Source organism: Maylandia zebra, linkage group LG20, assembly GCF_041146795.1.
Source record: "Maylandia zebra isolate NMK-2024a linkage group LG20, Mzebra_GT3a, whole genome shotgun sequence".
Lineage (NCBI taxonomy): Eukaryota > Metazoa > Chordata > Actinopteri > Cichliformes > Cichlidae > Maylandia > Maylandia zebra.
Genome location: NC_135186.1, coordinates 23,128,752 through 23,152,474, shown reverse-complemented (window position 1 = coordinate 23,152,474; position 23,723 = coordinate 23,128,752). Strand labels below are relative to the sequence as shown.

The window sequence follows — 23,723 nt, the reverse complement described above, 5'->3', positions numbered from 1 at the left end:
TGAAGACACACAATAAATTGCTAAGAACAAGAGAGTGGTTTTAAAGTCTGCGGTAAACCTCACATCACATCCAGTATTTTGCAACAAGATGGCGATGGTAGAAACGTTAATCCCAAGGCTTCAAAAGGGGCACTTCAGAACCCAGTGGTAGCTATGTCCATCTTTTATACTGTCTAAGATTGCTTTGAACTAAGTAGCTGGTGTCTGTGAATGCACTATAGCATCTAAATAAGCTGGCCTTTTGTCCAAATCACTTATGGCTCCCCCCCCCAAAAAAACCAAGATGGTAATAGCATTGATGTTAAATCAAAGCTTCTACACAGGAATTAACAAACGAGTCGGTAATGTATATATAATGTTTTGTCTGTCTCTTATACAGTGGGGCAAAAAAGTATTTAGTCAGCCACCGATTGTGCAAGTTCCCCCACTTAAAATGATGACAGAGGTCAGTAATTTGCACCAGAGGTACACTTCAACTGTGAGAGACAGAATGTGAAAAAAAAATCCATGAATCCACATGGTAGGATTTGTAAAGAATTTATTCGTAAATCAGGGTGGAAAATAAGTATTTGGTCACCTCAAACAAGGAAAATCTCTGGCTCTCACAGGCCTGTAACGTCTTCTGTAAGAAGCTTTTCTGACCCCCACTCGTTACCTGTATGAATGGCACCTGTTTGAACTCATCATCTGTATAAAAGACACCTGTCCACAGCCTCAAACAGTCAGACTCCAAACTCCGCCATGGCCAAGACCAAAGAGCTTTCGAAGGACACCAGGAAAAGTATTGTAGACCTGCACCAGACTGGGAAGAGTGAATCTACAATAGGCAAGCAGCTTGGTGTGAAAAAATCAACTGTGGGAGCAATCATCAGAAAATGGAAGACATACAAGACCACTGATAATCTCCCTCGATCTGGGGCTCCATGCAAGATCTCATCCTGTGGGGTCAAAATGATCATGAGAACGGTGAGCAAAGATCCCAGAACCACACGGGGGGACCTGGTGAATGACCTGCAGAGAGCTGGGACCAAAGTAACAAAGGTCACCATCAGTAACACACTACAACGGCAGGGAATCAAATCCCGCAGTGCCAGACGTGTTCCGCTGCTGAAGCCAGTGCATGTCCAGGCCCGTCTGAAGTTTGCCAGAGAGCACATGGATGATACAGCAGAGGATTGGGAGAATGTCATGTGGTCAGATGAAACCAAAGTAGAACTTTTTGGTATAAACTCAACTCGTCGTGTTTGGAGGAAGAAGAATACTGAGTTGCATCCCAAGAACACCATACCTACTGTGAAGCATGGGGGTGGAAACATCATGCTATGGGGCTGTTTTTCTGCCAAGGGGACAGGACGACTGATCCGTGTTAAGGACAGAATGAATGGGGCCATGTATCGTGAGATTTTGAGCCAAAACCTCCTTCCATCAGTGAGAACTTTGAAGATGAAACGAGGCTGGGTCTTCCAACATGACAATGATCCAAAACACACCGCCCGGGCAACAAAGGAGTGGCTCCGTAAGAAGCATTTGAAAGTCCTGGAGTGGCCTAGCCAGTCTCCAGACCTCAACCCCATAGAAAATCTGTGGCGGGAGTTGAAAGTCCGTGTTGCTCGGCGACAGCCCCAAAACATCACTGCTCTCGAGAAGATCTGCATGGAGGAATGGGCCAAAATACCAGCTACTGTGTGTGCAAACCTGGTAAAGACCTATAGTAAACGTTTGACCTCTGTTATTGCCAACAAAGGTTATGTTACAAAGTATTGAGTTGTATTTTTGTTATTGACCAAATACTTATTTTCCACCCTGATTTACGAATAAATTCTTTACAAATCCTACCATGTGGATTCATGGATTTTTTTTTCACATTCTGTCTCTCACAGTTGAAGTGTACCTCTGGTGCAAATTACTGACCTCTGTCATCATTTTAGGTGGGGGAACTTGCACAATCGCTGGCTGACTAAATACTTTTTTGCCCCACTGTATATAACATCTTTAAATCTTCACTTTGAGTAAGGTGTAATTTGCTACCTCCTACATGTAAATGAAGGCCTGCACTCACCAGTGTGTGCCTCTTCATGTGCTCCCTTCTGGTGAACTTCTTGCCACAGATTTCACAGGGGTAGGGCCTCTCACCAGTATGGGAGCGCATGTGCCTCTTTAGGATGCACTGGTGCATAGCAGAGAAACTGCAGTAGGGGCACTTGAACTTTTTGCGGATCACCGTGAAGTCATTCACTGAAAGGAGAGAGAAAGGGAGGGAGGATAGAGAGAAAAAAGGGGGAGAGAAAAAAAGAATTGAAGGTTGAGTGAAGCTTGTTTAAATAAACCAACATGTCACTTTTTAGTTACTGCATTTAATTAGCGGCATGGTCTAGAAATGTACCATCAATTCCCATGGTCACCCCAATCCCCGTCAAAGCTACGGTTGCCCTGGCAACAGCTCTTCCTCTATACTAAAGTAATAAAGGCAAAGAGATACTATACTATGGACAGCGAAAAACACAGACAGAAAGACAAACACAGACAATGACAAGAAAATAAAATCACCCACACAAAGAAGGAATATTGAGTCACACAAGGGGAGGCAAAATACAACAAATATTAATACCATGTCTTAGTGTTGTGTCGGGGTCTGGTGAATCTTTTATTTAAAGTCTAGATTTAAGTGGTAGCTTAGGTAAAAGACATCGAAGTAAACTGTTTCTCTGTGTTTGTCTGTTTCTAGCCACTGACACAAAGCATATGACTCGGGGAGACTGGAATTGGATTTACGAATACAAAAACACAACAAACACTAATCACGTATAGTTGGGAGTCAAACATACGGTAGGGGTTACAAGCTTTTACAATATATTTACCTCCATCTGCAAATCGACTTCTGCTCTGATTAAATATTCAAGAAGCACATCACAAAAAAAGCATGCAAATACACATGAACTGCACAACAGTTGTTTTTTTTTTTTGGTTAAAGTGCAAAAGTAATGAGAGAAATATTGCAGTGTGTGTATGTGTGCACATGTGTACATAACACGGATAGCTTCATTGAAGAATAAAAACGGCAGCAACGTTTAAAAATTTCCATCATAGTTTAATTACAGCATAAAATCTACAAGTAGAATCTTGTTTGAAAAGTACAGCTTTTGTACAACACAGGGATGTCAATGAGAAAATCTAGAATATAGAACAAAATATCTTTCAGTATTTTCACATTTTGCAACAGCACTCAAAAACAGCCTTTCAGTATTTTTCATTTCTACTCAGTGACTGGCTCTGACTATTTCCTGACTTCTGCGAGCCTGCTGCTCTGTCCCGGCTGCTGGCTAGGACAGGGCGTGCTACCTGAAAATGTGGGATTCTGTGGTAGAAAGGATTTGGCATTTAGGAATTCCCCATGTATATACACAGGATATGCACACAACAGGAAGCGGACAGATTCCCAATTGACACCAGTTCTGCTATTTTAAGCACAAAGAAGTTGCAGCTCAGTGTGCTCAAGTGATAATTAGAAGTAAACACAGGTGAATAGCTTCTCTTTGGGCATAGTAATCACAGTATGCGTATACACAATAAACCTATTTACTGTAATTGGGTTTTATCAAGACAGTATCTTGTTGCATGTTAAAGGCCTGCTGTAAACGAAAGAGCGAAAATTTTGGCAGAAATTGGTGTGAATTTACATTAGCAATGGGTTTCAAGCCAGTGTTCAAGCTGATTCCAATAATCCTGCTTCTGCCCATCGACATCCTCCACCACCTCTCTTATTATTCTCCTGCATTTGCCTACTTGTCTCTCTTGATCTCTCATTTTCTACCCCGTGCTCACAACCACACCATTATCTATCTGCAGCCGTGACATCACTAAGATCATCCAGAATCTGCCCTTCATTGCCCACTTCCTCTTCAGATGAGGGGTCAGAGGTTAAGAGGGGCCGGAGCCGTGAAGGACCAATTACTGTCCAGCTCCAACCACACTCAGCCGTTGCAAGAATTACAGATCTGGGAGAGAAGAGATGGACAGAGAAAGAGAAAATGACACCACCCAACCCCCCCTTCCTAGCTGCTACTGATCTATTGTTTTAGCTGGCTTTGTCTCGTTCAGCACATCCCCTCATCTGTACCGATATGACAGTCTTTGACTGAAAGCTGTCATGTCGCACTGAGTTCAAGATACTGTGCTCAATAGCGGTGGATTTTGGGGTCAAATTCTCAAATCGAATGTTTTTGTTCTGTGTTTCAGTTCTTTTATGACAGTTCCTTCTATCAGCTGAGGCGTACTGCCCCTGGCATCAGTCATATTCTCGCCTGGGTTTTTATTCTGTCCTTATGATGCAATGCTACAAAATTCCTGCAGGTGGTGTGGTTGTGTGGGCTGTGACTCAGAGTAATGCCTGGCAGATATCTTTGAATGTCTTTGTGCCCCTAATGCAGGGGTGGACAGAAAGATAAAGATCTCTCTGCCTAAAAAGGAGAGAAGAGTTTAGTCAGACTGGTGGCTGGCGACAGAGAGTGAGACAAGTGGTTAAGGTCGGGGAGGTGGAAACCCCCATCCCCCCCCAAATCTCTCAACCCAGCACTGCAGTGGAAAGTAATTCACCTGTTCATGGGTACACTCAGTGCTCACTAAAACTATTCGCTCAGTCTAAAAAGACCACATATATTTTCAGTCAAAGGTTTGTTTTAAACGTATCTCTCTTTTTTTTTTGCATAGCAGTTGTGCAGTTTTGACACATTAGTCGTCAGTTTGAGTCACCATTAAAAAAAAAATAGTGACATAAAACTTTGCAAGCAATAGAAAAAGTCCCTAGATATTTATATCCATAATCAACAGACATATGATTTTAAAAGGAACTCTTACTTTGTTACTGCGATGACACCACAGAGTATTTTTTGGCATGAACGTAAAACACATTTGAGGATACACGACTAACTGATGGGTAGGAAATTGTGTAGCGTGCTGCCTGTAATTCCACTCTCAGTTTTCCACATTGATACTGTGATTGTGATTGTCAACCTTCATCTGTTGCGTTACTCGCCACAGTGGGTCTATAGTCCCACCCTGAGACATTTCCATTCCAATGTTGCCTCCCAGTATAGCTCCTGGCACTGACCCCACCTGGCAGCACACCTTTACATGTGTGGCCAGGTTTTTCTGGGTGCTAAAAGCCTTGGCACAGGCAGGGCAGGTGTGCCCTCTCTCTTTGGAGTGAACGGATGACAGGTGCCTGTGTAGGTCTGTGCGGTCTCTAAAGTGTTTCAGACAGTACACACACTGCATCAACTTCTTCTTGAAGTGGATGGTCTTCTCGTGTCGGTCCGCATTAGATTTGAGAGTGAAGCTGGCGGGGCACTGCGAGCACAGGTACCGCGCCGGTGCAGGCTCAGCTACCGCAGGCCGGTATAAAGACTGAAAGGGAAAAGGATGATTTTGCGGATGTTGATGGGGCTGGGTTGGTTGGTGGTGCGGACCTTGGATGCTTGGCCAGTCAAGGGACAAGGCCATCAGAGATAGGGTGTGGCGGTACTCGTGCTCCCTGAGATGCTCCAGGCTGCGGAACAGCCGTTTGCACAGGGAGCAGGCGAACCCCTGTGAGGGCCAGGCACCGTGCTCTGGCACAACCCTTTCCCCTAATCCAGCCTCTTCACCCAGCCCAAGCAGCCCTTTAGTCCCTCTGCCAACCACGGGCACTGACGCAGGCACAGTCAAGCCACCCGCACAACTCCCCTCGCCCATCTGATCCCTCTCGACAGGAGACTGGTCACCTTCCAAGGCTGAAATAGTGAGAAGGATGGTGAGAGTGAAAGTCAGAGAAATAATGAGGTACAATAAGCACAAGCTTAAGTTATCACGACTATTAAATTGTGACAACTTTTATAGCATACTCCATACCTGTGTTGTATTCTTTCGTGTCTTCTTTGTCTTTCGTGCCCTCCTGTAAGCGCAAAACATATCGTTATGTCACACAGGCATATTTATACAGCCTGTATGGAATGTTGTCTGGACATGCAAGAGGAAGGAAGATGGTACAAGCTGTGAAGGCAAGCTTATTTAAAAAATAATTGTAAGAAATGGAGAAACAAAGACATGGAAGCAGAAAATTAAAAAGTAAAGCAAAACAAGGTCATGATTATTCAACGACTTTGAAACTGGAAAGCAAACAGAGAAAAAAATAGTAAATCATTTCTGGATGCTACAGCTGTCTCATGGGCACAGAATGAACAGTTATGCTGAGCTACAGTGTTAATAAATGAATTACAGGAGAGATACTCATAAACTCAAAACTCTCTTGGGTGTAAGCAAGGTGCACCTAAACACCCGTCCCCACACTTTCTTTCCTTCGGCAACTAAACTAAACTCCACTCTTCTTCTTCTACTCCATGCTCCTGCCATTCCTTCACCCCCGCCCATTTGCTCAGCCCCTACACTCCTCCTCCTCCTCCTCCTCCTTCCTCCTCTCTAAGAACAGAACACCATGCACTGGGCAAACAGATGGCTTGTCCGTAGAGATAGGGAGGCTTGTTGGGAGGCAGGTCCACTGAAATCAAATGCTGCTCCTAAATGCTCACCCGCACACACAGCGCACACACATAGACTGGCACAAAACTCACTGCTACACATGCTCATATTGCCATGCTCTCTCTTACACACACACACACACACCCACTCTCTCACTCACACACTGAGAAGAACAAACAATCTCCTGGGCTGCGAGAGCAAACCTCTCATTGTCTACTTGTATTGATTCTACTCACTCTCATCACACTACCTTGCCTGTTATCTGCCATCTCTAAGCACACGCTGCCATTGTGACTAGACGTGTCATCACTAATGTAACTACTACGGACTACATTACCACTAATGTTGAGCAAAGACATTTCTGGCTTGAAGGTGAATTCAAGTCTAACTATATTAAAAGATTATTTGAGAAGGGAGACATGAGCGAAGAACTGGCAATCTGAAAGGAAGAGAAAAGCAAACAAAGCATACAGAAAAGAAAGAGCAAACAAAGGAAAAAAATAGCATTTCTTCTCCAGCGAAGCAGGAAATATGCCAAATTCCACAAAGAGAATGAGATACAGAAAGGAATTGAGCAATGATGTGCTAACATTTTAAAAAGAACTCTCTCTGAAATAAGGGTAATATCCCCATTAATCCCCAATTCCTTCTTGCAAAAACTCCTAGCTTGCTCCCACCACATCACTTGCCACTTCCTACCCTCCATCACCTCTCAAACCCCTTCGGTGTGTGCGTGTATAGAAACAGGGTGATGCTGCCCCCTGGATACTTATCTCCACTGTTAGAACTTTTATCTGAGTGGAGTAGCAGTGCCCAGAGAGCAGCCTGTGCCCTGGAGCTGAGCCAGGCTCTGGTACACTTACCTCAGGCAAGGTGGAGGGCTCTGGGCCCTCAGGGGCCTCTTCAACTTCCATGTCCAATCTCTCTGAGTGCAGCAGGGGTGCCCCAGCCCTCAGACCGGGGGCCTCCAGGGGCCGAAGCTCAGAGGGGTGCAGTGGTGTGGGTGGAGTGGGTGGGCAGTATGCTGATGTTGATGTTGTTGATGATGATGATGATGGCGGTAGTGGTGATGATGATGGTGGAAGATGAGAAGGAAGAAGAGGAAGAGGAGGAGGAGAGGAGCCAGCCCCCTGTTTGTTATGAATAGTGGCCCCCGTGGCCCCTGGCCGAAGCGTGCTGCAGTAGTTGTTGGAGTAGAGCCCTGAGGAGCACAGGAAACGAGTCTCACCCACCCACTCACGTACAACTGCAACTCTGCAAGCAGCTGGCCACCAGAACACAACGGGAGAGAGTGGGCAGGGGGGCACACAGAGGCTGCCAGTGCTACACTATCAAACACTATGCAGAGGGGGAGGAAGAAAAACTCTGAAGTTTCACTTTCCACCAGCCAAGGGGAAAGGGTTAGGGCTTCTCTTCTCTCTTTCTCTCTCTTTTTTTTTCTTTCGCTCCTCTGCTCTCCTTCTCCTTCCACCCACATGCGTGCGCAGAGGATGGCAGCGGGTGTGTGTTTTGTGAGTGTGTATGTGCCATGTTGTGTGAGTAAAATGCATATAAGGAGAGGGCTTGAGGATCCTCTGTAGCGTGGAAGGAGATTGTTTTGGAGAGGAGCCATCTTGCAGCTCAAGTGAAGATTTTTTTTTTGTGCACGCAGGGTAAAGGACGACTACATCGACCATGTAAGATGTTTACCAGCAACAAGTTAAGACACGCTGGATAAAATTTCAATTTTTTTCACAGAACCTTTAGCTTTCCACAACTATTCACACAGAGCCTTTTTTCTGCTACATTAATATCACCATTAGCTGGTACTGAGAGCGCATTTCTTTTTTTCTCTCTTTCTTCGCTTTGATTAATAGTGTGTATTAATCAAAGCATAATGTATCGCAAGATTCTCTAGACAGTGCGTGTACGCATGCAAGCGTGTGCAAATGTGGGCAGCATTTTGGGGAATGTCTCCAGAGTTATGCAGTGGGTTAGCCATTCATTGCCCTCCTCTGCACAACGGACAGAATCACACAACCATGAGGCTCGGCCGTGGATGGATTCCTGGAATGTTAAACTACCGCACCCGACACTCCCCACTCCCACTCACTGAGAACACACACAAATGCTTAACTCCCCATCTCTTCTTCCCCACCCCATCAGTGACAGGGGAAACAGCATTAACAGCGAAGAGGAAGTAGAGACCGAGAGTAAACGGATGAGATACAGGTGAAAGGGAGTAGCTCATTAACAAATGGTGTTCTGGCAGTAGACGGTTCTCAGGAAAGGGCTTTCATGGAATAGTTAATCAGTTTTGGTTCAAGCCTCTTGCAGAAATGCAACATGTAACTGAATATATTACAGTGTCGTATCACTGAGTTTAATATTTCAGTTGTGTCTGGCAAGCTTTAAAGTATGCAAATAGCAGTCAGCTGACTGCCTGCACAGCGGCAAGAAAAAAGAAAGACAAGAAAAAAGTAAAATAATTGCATTACTTAAACATGGCTCAATAGGAACTAACATACAATCGTCATCCCTTTCTTTCACCTGCCATCCCAATGGAGTCTGTACTTATTACATCTGTTTAGGCTTTAGGGAAGCAATTACTGGAAGTTGACTGACCAAGGTTACTAATTAACTAAAAAGCTCTGTAAGTTTGTTAGGCGAAAATAGCAAGATTGGATTGGATTTTACCTCTCTGTAACCTCACGGAAAAATGCTTAATGACACATGGCTAGTCATAACCTTTGGACAGTGTTGTTTACTTTTTATTATTTGAAAAACTATATGAACAAAAGACCGTGCAGGTTCGGGTTCATGGCAGCTTTGTGCACATCCGCGTATTAGATCCCTCCACTTGCAGGTAAGAACTGTTGAATCCAAAAAAGTTGATATATAAAGTAGACTCAATTTGAAAATCCAAGTCTGGATTAGATTCATTTCCATCTGCTTTTTGAATTAACCCTCACTGTTCTTCCTTTACAGTTGCAGTACCAAAAAAAAGAGAGAGAGAGCCAGAAGACAAGCTATATAGGATCCATTTGTTAAATTTGGAACAAAATTTGTGTCACAATCATAAATAAATTTTGAAAATCTCTTGGCAGTAGCTGTGGAATGAATGGTAGCTAGTGCACAGAGGTGAGTCAATTTTTAAAAGTAGATGTGAATTGATGAGAGCTGGCAATGGAGGGAAAAGTTCAATAATGTCAGTATAATCTCTATAGTTAATTGGATGTTCCTAACATCCTGTACATGGTGGCAGTGTGGGCAGGTGTGCAGGGATGGTTTTGCAAAATCCATTGTCTGGAATTGACTCTCTGACGCACAGAGGGGTAGTGGGGCCAAATCCCATTGATCTTAATTGGATTTTGGAGGTTGATTGACATACACACTGATTCCACTGTATTTTGGCATGTGGTCCGTGACCCATGCAAAGGATAGCAAAAAGAGAAGCTGTGCATTTTAATTCCATGTCCTGTCAACAAGATGGGGGTCGAATCAGTTTGACTTGCTACATACAGAGAGAGATATTTCCAGTATGATCTTATTTTTGGATGCGTGGATGTTTAGCAGAAACCCGGTTTATTAAATCGTCAGTTATGTCGGGGGAAAAAAAAGAATGAGAGAAAGAGGAACAAGATGAAAGGGTGTGGGAGGTGGTAGCTCTATGTCAAGGCCTTTTGCTTATATGCAAGCCTCTCTGGAATTGGGACAGGTGACCTTGCTCTGCCTCCTCCGCGCCTAGATCAATACTTTCCCACTATTTTAGACCAACATGCTTTGATGCTCCACAGCTGAAGTAAAAGAGGGGGGGAAGAGACAAGAGTGAGACAAATATGGAGGAACTGCAAGAGCTGGCCAAAAGGGGAGGGAGTGAGGGAGAGTGTGAGGGATGAGTGTTAAGGAGGGGTGAAGGAGAAATAGATGGAGGAAAGGAGGGACGGATAGCGTGAGGGGGAGTACAGGAGGGAAAAAGGACAGGAAGGATGTTAAGATGGGTTGAAGGAGAAGCGGGAGGAGAACAAGAGGAGGGGAGGGGAAAGGGCTGAATGGAAGGAGGGAGGCAGGGAGCAGTGATCTGTCAAACCAGGCAGACTTATCCTCCGCCCAGTAATCTGAGGTACAGTGTTTGTTTATTTTCTGTCCTCATTTAGACACAGGGACAGACCTGGGGAGGGAGGGGAGGATGTTGGCCATCTCGACAGGCCCATTTCCCCAACCCCTATTGTGTAGGGAATAGAAAATAGGGTTTGGCTAACCAAAACCATCCCTGAGGTTTCTTTGGTGACAACTAAAATACAGATATAGTGCTCATTCAATGTGTTTTTTTTTCCATGCACAGAGCAAATGATTAACATTCTCTGAATTCTCCAAATCCCCTATTCATATAGTCAAGGCTGAGTGTATCTGTAAAGTCTGAGTGTGTATCAGAAAGCCTCTTCTTCTCTTTTCTGAGGCTTGTGAGGCTGTCTATCTGTGCTGTGACAGCATCCGATTCTCCTCTTTAAGCCAACAGAAACATCTCAATCCCACACACTTAACACTGACACAAAAGGAACGATGTGATGTGGCGTGCATGTGCGAGCGCGTGCAACTGCAAATGTGTGTTTTGGTCTATTAAGTCTTGGCCCTGTCTTTTATTTTGTAGGTGAGTGGGGCTCAACTGAAAAGACATGACTAGGCTCAGAGTTGTACCCTTCCTTTGCTTTTCTTCCGCTCACAAAAACAGGCAGAACTCGGGACAAAAGATCCAATTACTAGACTGTAAAAGCTAAAGAAACAAACACACGAGTTGAATACACACATGCGCGCGCACACAAATGTGCCCACGCGGACGTGGACTCAAGCAAATGCATGCTCACACTGGGACACACACACACACACACACACACACACACACACACACACACACACACACACAGAGTTTAACACCCTCATTGAAGGCAGAAAAAACTGACAGAACAAAGAAAAAAAAATCTCTTGTTAACACAGACAAATTAAGCACCAATGCGGCCGCTTATTGATCTATTATTGATATGATTAGGAAATGATTTATTACAGTGTAACAGGAAAAATTCTGTGATTTAAGAGCTTATTTTACTAATTTTAGCTGAGCATATCAGATTTTAAAGAGAAGAATAATTATTGGTTGCTCGGTCGTGCACAGATATATAACAAGAAGCAAAGATTTGTAGCGAACAAATAGGTGAAGATCACCTTTTTATTGCTTGCTGTAATTGTGTTCTTTGTTTATGACATTTGGTGAGTTTGGATGTATTTGTTCATTTTGAAAGACCTTCTAACAGCTTGCAGAGATTTATATATTGTAGTTGGAGCAATTCGGTAAGTAAATATCTGAACAGTTGCTGCTGCACTGTTGTGTTATTTTGCTGCGGTGAAATACAGCCGTAGACCCACTGATACCCACAAAGAAACTGTCACATAAAACCAAACAAATTTTCTCGAGACAGCACGAGCGATCCCAGCAAAATGTTCTCTCACTGAGTCACTGCTGACTAGTCATCACTGGTATTACCACACAAACTGGTTACACACTCAAGTGGCACCACACACGCACACACGCACACACACACACACGCGTGCACCAATATGCACACACAATTGCACACACAGGGATTCAGAGTTATCCAGATAACAGTGGCTGATGAGGGAAAGTACTACAACAGAGGAGGCGCATGCCAGAAGCAGTCACGCCTATATGTTTTATGTATCGCAGGTGACTACGTAAGCAGGTAGTCAAAGATAAAGTAGTAGAAAATTTGTGTATGTCTAAGTTATATTGAGGTGTGTGTGTGTGTGTGTGTGTGTGTGTGTGTATGTGTATAACAATCAGGGTGAGTGCAGTGTTAGTAAATAGTGACTTACAAGACAGGGAGTGTCCTCCTTTGGGCAGGTACTCATACAACAAGGGGTTATCATCTCCCATCATCTCAGCCCGCAGTGACAGCAGGCTGTTCTTACTCATCAGCGCTGCCTTCAGATTGGCTACAGATGAGATTGTTCCACCCCCGGCTCCTCCCCCGGCCTCCTCCAATTCGTTGGTGCCCAGGAAGCTGGGCTCTGTGGCAAGAGGCTCTTCCTGTTTGAGGAAGAAGTCGAGGCGTTCGCCACGGCTGTCTGAGCTGTTGGGTTCAGTCACGTCTGCCCCTGAATAGAGATGAAGTAACAGAAGACGGGTGAGGTTCTTGTGTCCTTATACAACTAAAAATGAGTGACATTAAAATGCTATTCAAGCTCAAGCTGGTGTTTTAAATCACTGAAGCACTGTTTTAATATATTTGAGGGATTATATGTTTCTCTATAGGATGAAAATTCCATCACTTTTGACACTGTGAAGCATCTCCAAAGGGGATAAACAGCGATGGCCAAACTACAAAAAACAAGAAAAAAAGTTGACACTTTTAGGTTTCACCTGACAGTGATAACAGCCTGAGTGAAAGCACAAAAAAACACCATATTAAACCAATCCTTTCAACCCTCTCAGCCAAGTCATCGTTTACACCCAGTGTTTTTGGTAGCGACTACCAACACGTCACCACTCTGATTCATCCCTCGCTCTCCTCGACTCCCTAACATACCTCATCATCGGCAGTCAACAAAAATACAGAGAGATCATAAAGAGACAGTGTGAGACCGAATGGCAGACACAGACGTGATCCATGTGTGCGCGCGTGTTTATGCGCTATGCCTGTGAGCGTGTGTGCTTGAGTGTGTGTGTGTGTGTGTGTGTGTGCGCGTGTGTGCATTTAGCCATCAGACTCGTTGAAAGCAGAGAGAAGCTGTCAGCAGTAGACATGTCGCTGGAGGTTCCACTGTAGATCTACAAGACTGTCAGACCACACTGCTGACGACAGCTCTGCTCAGCACACACACACACGCAAACAAAAACACACACAAATACAGACACAAACACACTTTTATTACCTCCTAATTGACATTTAGCTGATGACAGGTTGCTTTCTCCAACAAAGAAGTAGACAAAAATACACACCAGGCACATCACTGGCTTAGAGTCTTTGAAAGAATGGCTTGTCTACATCTAAAACAAACACAGAGACTTCTGAGAGCTAATGCAGACTTGAGTCTTGCCTTAAGGAGAGGGGTGTGTGTACATAATTATGTGTGACTGTTCTGGACAGAAACCTTCTGACATCCTAATATATAAGTTTACCGTTGCACAGCGCCCATGCAGCGACAGCTGAAATCACACTCAGAGCTAATGGGGAATAAACAGAGTGAGGACAGTAACTAGGGTGATGCGGGGGCACTGAGAACAGAAACGGGTGAGGAAGCAAAAGAGGAAAGAAAACATGAAAAAATTTAATGGAAGCAAGAAAACAAAATAGCCCTATTGTTCATTTTAACTACAGTTGGGCAGTGTTAAGTGTTTCCTGTGCAGCCTGGTGGCCGTCTGCTGCAGGGGAGTCAAGGTGACAAAGACAGTAGTTTGGCTCCACGTCTGGAATACCGATGGGTATACAGCTTTTTCTCAGCTTACTAGGTCAATGCTGACCACCCTCTCTCTCTCCCTCTCTCACACACAGACACAGGGAAACTGTCAGTCATTTTTCATGCTCGGGATAGATAAATGATCCCAGATCAGATGGATGGATACACGTTCTGTATGCATGGCTGCACATATAGATCTGAAAGGTGTAGAGAGATATGAGTGAGATATTGAGGATGGGCCGCCTCAGATGAGAGTGATATACATACGAAGTAATCAGTAGTCATCAAACGGCTAGCTAACGTATCACAAGATATTAAAAAAAATAAGGGTAGGGGGAGTAAAGAGGGAAAAAAAGAGGAGGCATGGGCAGCGTAGAAAGAGATAAAGGAATAAAAAAGGCAAGGGAGTGTAAAAGCGGGGGTGTTGAGCTGTGGAGGAAGCACAGATGATACACACAAGACACACATGCGTGCATCCACGCACACCCCCGTCCCACCCGCACACACACACAAAGTTAATTAAGGAGGGGGTGTAGGGGTTGGCGCACAGGGCATGAGGTGCAGGAATTCATTAGAGCTCTGCCCCCTCCTTCAGTGGGCAGCCCAGCAGCCACAGGAGTCAATCAATAACATAGATCTGCTGTTGGCCAACAACAGCACACACACACACTTGCACAAATACACACATATATGGAGAAAGAAGAGGCAGACAAATGGAAGGAGAGAGGGAAAAGAGGGTCATCTCTGACCCCTATCTCCTTCCACTCATCTGTTCATTGGGTGAGTGAATGACCCCAGAACGGTTTCCCAGCATCCCCTTAGACACGTGCATCTACAGATGGAACATATCCGCACTCCTCACAGTCATACAGTAACAATCCTTCAGTCACACATTGTAGATTGAATGGAAGGGTTATGGAAGAGTGATTGCTTCATGGTCTCCTTGCAGATGCCGGTCTAACTTCTGTCTTGCACAGAAAAATGTGTGAAATGAATTTTTGTATTTGATGCATTAGTGAGCCACTTTCCCTTGCCTGCAACATGCAGTGCCATATCCTGTTTTTCTGAGGATATACCCACATATCCGGGACTAAGCGGGAGATATTAGAAATTAGTATTCAGCTGATCGCAAACAGGCTTCCTCGCTAAATAATCGCAATATACGGTATAATCCGCCTTTACTTATGTAAGCTTTATCGGGCCTGCGTAGATGCTGTCTTACTTAAACCTCATCCTGTTCTTACAGATAAAATCATTTACCACACCAGAACCAGTCGCACCTAATCCCATGCGCGCAGCTTATGGATTTCATCATACATGTGCCGGGTTTGGTTGAGGATTTGTAGATACACATATTGTGGTATCTTTCAAAGGCAATAGGTTTATCCCGAGTTTTAGAGACACTGTGGTTACATCATTCCTTTGTGCACATATGCTGAGTGTTAACATACCGGTTGTCATGAGGCAACCTATGAATTTCAATGGCGTGGAATATGGCTTTGAACTGCGTGGTCAGATACAAAAAAAAACAATAGCATTTTCCTCGTCTTTTTTTCCCCCTCCTCTTTTCTTCTGCCTTTACAGTGCAGCGGTCTCTGTACAGTGAAGGGAATTTTCATTTTCCCCTTCATAAAAGAGTCCGAATAATTTAGATTTCTGCTCTCTGAAGAGATCTTCCGTTTAATTTGGTTGCCATGGTAGCCGGGCACCCTTGGCTTCAACATTTATGCTAAATAAAACCCCCTTTTAAAAAGAGAGACAAATATGTGGAAATGGTGGGTTCTCTTTGTTCATGTGTGTGTTTTGGGTGCGTGTGCGCGCGCATGAGCGATGCTGCAAGCTATGCAGGGGCTTGAGTGGGGAAAAAGCAAAGGAGGAATAAGACTTGCCTTGGAAATAAAATAGGTGTGCGCTGAACTATACTTCAAATGTGTTATGAGGAATCCTGAATTTATCATCCATTGAGCGAGTTACGGCTAATGGATAGAAGATAGAGTTTTATGCGCTGTGGTTGGAGGCTGCACTGTATCTAAGTGATATGTGTGTGTGTGTGTTTCACAAGGGGAGTTGTGTTACTAGAGAGCACGCTTTGACGCAGTAAAAAGGAGGAGAGAGAAGGCCTGAAAAGGGAGGGAAGGGTCGGGTGACCCAGTTTGACCTCTGATCTTCTGTTCTGATTGTGTGTGTGCGGGCGGGTGTTTGTGTGTGTTTCGCGCTACAAATGCCTCCCTCTTCTCTAAATGAAGCCTGACACTGTTTTGGGAGGGAGTTTCCATTTTCCAAATATAAAGATTCTAATAGATTTAAAAAAAAAAAAAAAAGAAAGACAGAAAGAAAAAAAGGCACAAAACTCCCCCCAAAAAGATTTCTACAGGTTTCGCACTCAAGCGCACATGACCTGGCTAATGATGGACACGCTCCTTCAACACCTCGAGTCACAAACACACACTCACATAACTCACCCCGCCTTCAAATCAACAGAGACAGTAACCAAACACAATGGAGAGAAAAAGTCCAGGGTGGTTAAGCAACGAGTTACTGAGGCTTGACGACCACAAGAGAGCTGTCAGAGAAGAAAGTAGGGCTTGTGTGCATGTTTGAGGAGCGCAAACAAAGGAGAAAGACTCTCTCAATGTGTATCTCTCCATGCATATATGTGCGCATGTGTGCGTGAGAGACAGCGGAGGATACAGAAAGAAGCCTTGCCCCAAGTCGGCCCGGTTAATGGCTTGACCAGCCTGAGGTTGAAAAGGACAAGGCATTACAAGAGCCGTGTTGCTCACAAGACTGTGAGCAACACGCACGCCGCCGTCACAGCGTCAAGCTTCCAAATGAGAAAATGAAAGTCTCTCCTTCACCTTTTATTACAAACAGTTTCGTACGCTGAACCTGTGATTAGTGCCTGTTTGTCCTCGAGTGGACAAAGAGGGGAGGGAAGGTGGAACTTGCTTCCTCAGCATGCCAGAGTTTGAGAGGGTAAAAAAGTAATTTCAGCTAAGAAGGGGGAGTGAGGCACTAAAACAGCTCAAGAATTCAGAGGCAATTTAAAAAGCAGTGTGGGAGAGGAGAATGAAAAAAATGCTGGGTTAAAAAGGAGGGAGGATGGAAAGTAAAAGAGGTTGTTATCCTCTCTCTCTCTCTCTCTCTCGCTGTTGCTTTCTTTCTCTGTTGTTTTTAGGGACTAGCCGGGCCACAACCTCCAGGAGAGATAGGGAAGGATGGGTGGGTGGGTGGGTGGTGGTGGGGAGGTGGATAGGGAGGGCAAGCATAAATCAAGCAGTGCCTGAAGGCTTTAGAGGAGGGAGGGACAGAGGGAAGAAAGTGGTAAAGGACAGGAGAGAGAAAGAGAGAGAGAGAGTGAGATGATGGTGCTGGTAGTGATGGTGGTACTGCTGGGGGCTCGGAGGAAAAAGAGAGAGTGTGGGTGGAGGGGAGGAGAGGAGAAAAGAGAAGAGGAGCACAACGATTGCAAGAGTGGTGGGGTGAGAGGTGGACGGTGGGGTGATGGAGCGTGGGTGGGTGGGTGAGTGAAGGGGAAGCGAGGAGAGGTGAGGGGGAGGTTACAGAGGCTCCGGGAGGGAGGGTTGGGTGGTGACGGTGGGGGCGAACGAGCGAGTGTGAGAGTAGGCTACGGAAAGCCAGCTAAATTTGAAAACGCTTGCCTTTCTCTGTGCTTTTGCCCGTGTCTACATGAAGACGGCAATGCTAAACAACCACAAGATGCAAGCATGTGGGCAGAATTAATCAGGATGTGATCTCACGTAATCTGGCTACGGTGCAATATCTGGCCACGGTTAACCTCCTCAAGTGTTTTTCCAGTGCATTTGTATTCACGAGGGGGATATACGTGTATTTCTAGGTAGGATTTATCCCTTTTTAAAATGGCGGTCACACTTCAGAGCAGTGCAGCACAATTCATCGACACATCCGTAGGCCCACCTACCCGCAGGTGTCAAGCTAACAGCTAACACTTCGGCCAGCCTCTTTTGCACTTATTCTCGCTTACCGTTTCCTTTCTGTGGCTTACGTGTTATATAAATATCACTGAGCTGAGCATTGTAGATCACATCATTCAACAGGGAGTGACTTAAGAAGAATAAGCTGTCCAAATGAGAACAGTTGGATTTGCTTGATCCTTAATGGATCAGTGCTCTAAGTTCCAAGAAGTTCTCAGACTAAATATTCAGATTGGTTGCTTGTTAGCGTCCATATGGGAGGTTTAGCTCGTACCTTCTGAAGCCTCCCATGTAAGTTGTGGCAGTGGCACAAACACAAATGACTCTCAGCCAGGTCCTCTTAAGTGTCACTTTTACTCGCAGTTTGATTTTCTTCTTGAGGTTGATAATGGAGCTTGATGAATGATGTAGTTAGTGTTAGGAAAATGTCATGGTTGAATTGCAAACTTTTGCAATGCCAAACACACATAGGGCAGGGCTCCATGCTCTGTTTCTTAGGTGCCACGTTTTTCTACGTATACAAGTGACAACCCTGGCATGCATTTTATATCTACTTAGTCACATGCTTCCCTTTAAAATGGAAATGACCTTGTCTGTCATTTAATACACTTTCTTTAAACACACTAAATATATTTGTACCTTTAACTTCTGCCTCGCACCTGTCTGCTCTTTTGTGGACCAATCTGTATTCTGACAGAATAGATTCAATAAAAAAAATGTCAGAACACAGCATACGAGCAGCACTTTTTTTGTAATGACCTGATGTCCCTTTTCCTGCCCTTTTAAATGCTGGTATGCACAGGACTTTCATCCACCAGTAAAAGCATAATGGAAAGTATGTGAACCACTAGTATCAGAGATTTCTAATGACATACAGGTAAAAGGTAGCGTCAGTTCAGTCAAACAATCCCAGCTGGTGGAGGATATCATTGTCAGCTGACGTGGGGTTATGGCTCAGCTGATATCCTTTTACACATCCAATTAGAAAATCTCATTTAGGCCATGCTGTTTAGGCAATTTTCTGTTGATTTGAATGCTCACCATAGTGGAGTTTCGTTTCATTTATAATTCTAAAAGGCTGAATTCTGAAGCATTTTGATGAGCCTTTATCGTTAATTTGCTTTTGTAAAACTACTGGCTTGAAGGACCTCTGTGTGTACAGAAGGCCTAACTAAGTATTCACATCTGACTCATCTTTGATGGTCTGTGATCACTGTTCTTTTTTTTACTTGGCTAATTTTTGGACAGTAGAAAGAGAAAAATATCTAAATTAGAAAAAGAAATTGTATCTTAAAGACGGCTGTGTATGCCTCTTTCCTTAACACAAGTCAGTGAGGCACAGTTCTGTTAAGGCCAGTGGACTAGAGATCTATTTTTCTACAGTTTAAGTGTTTGAGCGTGGACAGAGATCTTCACAAAATGCCACAAAGCAGTTGTTTATCCACACTGTCAAAATTAGCTGTGGACGTAGTCTGAGTGAGCAAGTGAATGACTGAAGGAAGGGAGGGAAAGAAGAGCGGGTGAGTGCGTGGGGGATGGAGGATTGCAGGGCTCAAGGTAATCTGGGGAGTTAATGCAGCTTAGAGGGACTGAGAGGAGTGGGAGGGAGGTAGAGAGAGGGAGAGAGGGGGAGTGATGGCAGAGAGAGAGAGAGAGAGAGAGAGAGAGAGAGAGAGAGGGAATATAAAAATAATAGGGTCAGCAGGGAAAGAGAGGGAGAGAGAAATAAATGAAGATATATCAGAAACAAAAAAGCCAAAGCAACTGAGGGGGTAGACAAAAAAGAGAGAGAGAGAGAGCGGGGAGTGTACAAGCTGGTGAGATAGGGAAAGAGAGAGAGCGATCCGAGTAAGTGCGTGAGATAAAGAGTGGGCTAATGAAAGGTAGGGTGAGGCTGAGTGAGTTGGCGGGCAGGAGGGAAGTCGACAGAGAGAGAACGAAAGAGAGCGGGGGAGAGGTCTGCATGGGGAAAGAATGCTGGGTGGGGAAGGAAGGCAGACACGCAGGGCTTTGTGCTAAGAGCAAAAAGAGAGAGCGAGATCGAGAGATTGAGAAAGAGTGAGAGGTTATGTCTTGGATTTATACATGGGAGAGGACCCGGCTCCAATGCCCCCGTCCAGCCCAGTCAGGGTTGTATTTTGAAGGGTGAGTTGGGACACGGAGATATTGAGAGGAGGGATAATGGAAAGTGGAGGAGGAAAATGACAAACACTCAGGGTGGGGATGGTATAGCCTGTGGGTTACTGGTGTGTGGGTTAACACAATATTTGACTCACACTGACCAACAGAAAAGCTCGAGTCTAACTATCCAGCCGGTATAATCTTTTTACTGCTCGGTGGAAATAAATTTAAGACAAGTTTAAGAAGCAAACAAAGTTGGCAAATGTCAAAAATATTTCCAGCTGGACATCCTGGAGCAGGTTGTGGAACTATAAATGAGATAAATGGCATATTAATGTCCACATATTCAAGAGAGTTCAGTGGTGAGGAAAAATGGTATATTATATTTTCTTAAAAATATCTCACCTTTCCACAAACTCACCACATAGTTGTGATGGAAGTTTCTGGAACTGATTACAGATACCACTGCCTACTTACCTACTTAAAATTACAACAATATGATTATTTCATTTCATTTCAGAAACAATTAGTCATGAAACCAATAATTCAAAACACCTGATTAACGAAAAATCATTAATAAATCATTTGCACTGGACCCAAGTGTACAGAGACTCTTATTTAATGTTTTTAGATTTCTTCAAATTTAGCACTCGGTTGTGTGCAGACAATTGCATTTAAATTCATTTGGTTAATGTTTTATATCCAAAGAACGGCAGCTCGAATGCTCCCACCAAGTGACTGCCTGACAAATGTGCAAACACACAACACAACACATGCACTGCAGTCATACAATACAGTCACAACAGGTGAGCGGGGAGCGGGCGACCAGAACAAAAGTTACTCCACAACCCACCAGTGTCACTGTGCTCCATCCACACAGGAACACTTCACAAAGTGGGAAGCATAGGGAGTTACATGTACCGGTACTCTGGAGAGCATTAGCTTGCTGTGGAGCTGCCCAGTGACCAGAGAGGCTATTGCCCCTCTTCCCTTCTCTCTGCTCATCTCTCCCATCTCATAACATTAAGACTGTGCCTCTGTGCTTGTATCCTTGGCAACCTGCCTCCAACAATGGAGGCAGAGAGCTCTGGCCTCAGCATGGGAGGAGTATGGTGTCATGGAGAGGAAAAAGCAAGGGCGAGGAAGATAGAGGGAGATGGAAAGCTGGCACGGTGACTGCAGAGAAAGGGAGAGTGAGGGAATCACTGTTTGGCTCATATACAGACATACGAATGAAAATGAAGGAACAGAGCAAAGGGTTAAACAGGAGAAGGAAGCGCAACAGATGAGCTATATATGAGCATATACACCTGTGCTAGCTGCAAGCTTGGTGCTAGTGGATCAGGGGGGATCTGTGTCACTCCTGAGCTGATAAAAGCTAGATGGATCTCAAGATCAATCACGACAGATCTGGACCTTGAACCTCGCACTACTCCACGAGCCTGTCAGCAGTCTGAAAACCAAAATCGACGATTATCTGTCCTAATGCAGCTCTGAATTGTGGTGCTGTAACCAGCGTGGAGCTGATTACACACTAACTGTGCAAATCCAAGTTTGGCTTTCCAAGTATCAACTTGTATTTTTATACTTGACTCAAAATTTTGCTAATCCATATAAGTGATTCATATGTTTGCTAACCTTAGACTCATTAAAAGCTTTTCAAACCAGATTGTGAAAAAAGGAAAAAAAAAGGGGATTTAGTACTAATATTTGTCTGCAAAGACAAAATTTGCTGGGGTTGTTCTGCAGGGGAAATCACAAGGGACGACATGGGAACGACCGCAACAGCAGAATCCCCACAGCTTGTTCCCTCTATGATACAAATATAAGGGATAAGAAGTGTAAAAATCACACTGCATGGACGGAGGGGAAAACCAGAGCAAGGGACGCCTGCATAAAGAGGACTGTGTTCATTTCTCTTCCCCCACTGCACCCGAGCTGAGCCATTGAGATTAATTGCTTATGATCAAATCAGCAGAAGCTGTGCAAATTAAAGAGCCCCCACCCCACCCCAGCCCAGCCCCCCACCCGCACTACCCTCCTCCCTCACCTCCAAAACATCTCCCACCCATCCCCGTGCCAGACCCAGTGGACACTGCGCGTGATGAGCTGCAGAGCTTATTCGAGGCTACAAACGTGTCATTTCCTCTTTCCCCAGAGAGGAACAGAGAGCAAGGAAAGGCCTTCAAATGGAGCAAGGGTCGGTCAAGTAGCGCAGACTATGTGCGCGCACAAATACATGTTCAGCTGTACGCACAGCCTCGTACAGAGACACACACACGCGCACACATGCACACACTGAGTCAGTACCCCAAGCAGAACTGCTGATATCTCACCCCACTTCTCAAAAGCGCTTCTCTCCCTGCTTCTCCCTCGCTCTCTCTTTCTCATTAAGAAGCCATTAGAGGAAAGGGCAGCGTGAGACCACATGACCTCTTCCTAACCCCTGTAACCCACCCTTGAAAGGGAGGGAGGGAGGAATAAAGCGAGGGGGGAGAGAGAAAGGGGGCAAAATATATAAACAGAGTTGGACAGCAGAAGAAGGACACAAAAGAGTGGAATGAATAAAAAGAGAGGTGAGCAGTGAGAGATGAGACAAAGAAACCCCACTGCAACAGAATGATAGGTAAGTGGCAGAAATACCTGAAAATCTGTGAGAGGTCAATTTGACTTAATATTTGGCCATACAGTAAGCTTTTATAGTGATTTTGGTGTTTTTCGGCTTCTATTAAAGCAATCCTAAGAGTGATGCAAGACATAATCTGAACTTGTGTTTGCATTGCAAAACAGGGACATTATGTCACTGTACCACCAGATCTTTTTCACTTGTTCTAGTAAAACATTTTACGCTCACTGTGAGATGATTAGACATGCTGTTTGCACCGGGCTCAGTGGAAGGATGGAGAAAGATAGAGGAGGTATGTATGAGTCAGAATGGAAGAGAGAGGTAAAGAGGTGTGTGTGATAAGTATGTAGTGATTTTAGAAGAAGGGGATAATTTGGGAGTGGAGGGGAAGACGGCTAGGCTGCTTCCTTAGTCGGACACAGGAATGTGGAGCGGGCGGATCCCAATGTGTGTGTGTGTCTTTGTGTACGCATGCATTTGTGCTAGACAGGAATCCCTAACCCCCACAGACTTCGGCTCCACTTATCAAGGTCTAAACAGAGGGGTATGAAGGGGGAGAGAGGGAAGAAGGGTCTGGGTGTCCTCCGCTATCAAATCTACCTCTCACCCCCGTTGCTCGCTTTCTTCTTTCCTGTACAGCACACAGACACACACACACACACATCTACAAAGACGAACAAAACTAAACCTTGAAGTTGGATGTCTCTGAGGCTAGATAAACTACGGGAAGGCCAAACAGTCTAACCACACAGAGGGGAAAAGAAAAAAAAAGCCAGGGTCACAATTACATTTCCACCATATACAAACTTTTCTCTATCTCTTTGTGCCCTCCTCAAACACATGCTCACTTACATATTTACCACCATGTTCCACTGCCTAATTTCTCATTCACTCTGACTTTATCAGAGAGGTTTAACCTTTTTTTTATGGTCACTCAGGCGAGGTGTAGTGTCAACTGGGGGATTTGATGAAGGGAAAAAAAAGATACGGGTACAGTTGCTGGGGCCCACCTGAAACAAGCCCGTGACCCAATTCAGATTCAGATTTACTGACAT

The 23,723-nt window shown here is 44.6% G+C and overlaps 1 protein-coding gene across 3 annotated transcripts in view; it reads right to left on the bottom strand.

Moving 5' to 3' along the window:
- zbtb46 (zinc finger and BTB domain containing 46) overlaps positions 1–23,723 on the bottom strand; it is a 65,064-nt gene that overhangs the window by 5,075 nt on the left and 36,266 nt on the right. For 2 of the 3 annotated variants that reach the window (XM_004546006.3, XM_004546007.3), the window contains exons 4-7: positions 12,382–12,663; positions 7,377–7,714; positions 5,887–5,929; positions 3,068–5,768 (exon numbers count right to left, since the gene is read on the bottom strand). In XM_004546006.3, the coding sequence (XP_004546063.2) occupies positions 4,972–5,768; positions 5,887–5,929; positions 7,377–7,714; positions 12,382–12,663 (1,460 nt within the window). In that variant the 3' untranslated portion in view covers positions 3,068–4,971. Of the gene's footprint in view, positions 1–2,059; positions 2,236–3,067; positions 5,769–5,886; positions 5,930–7,376; positions 7,715–12,381; positions 12,664–23,723 lie in introns of those variants that run through there. The other variant, XM_004546008.3, reaches the window with a different exon arrangement.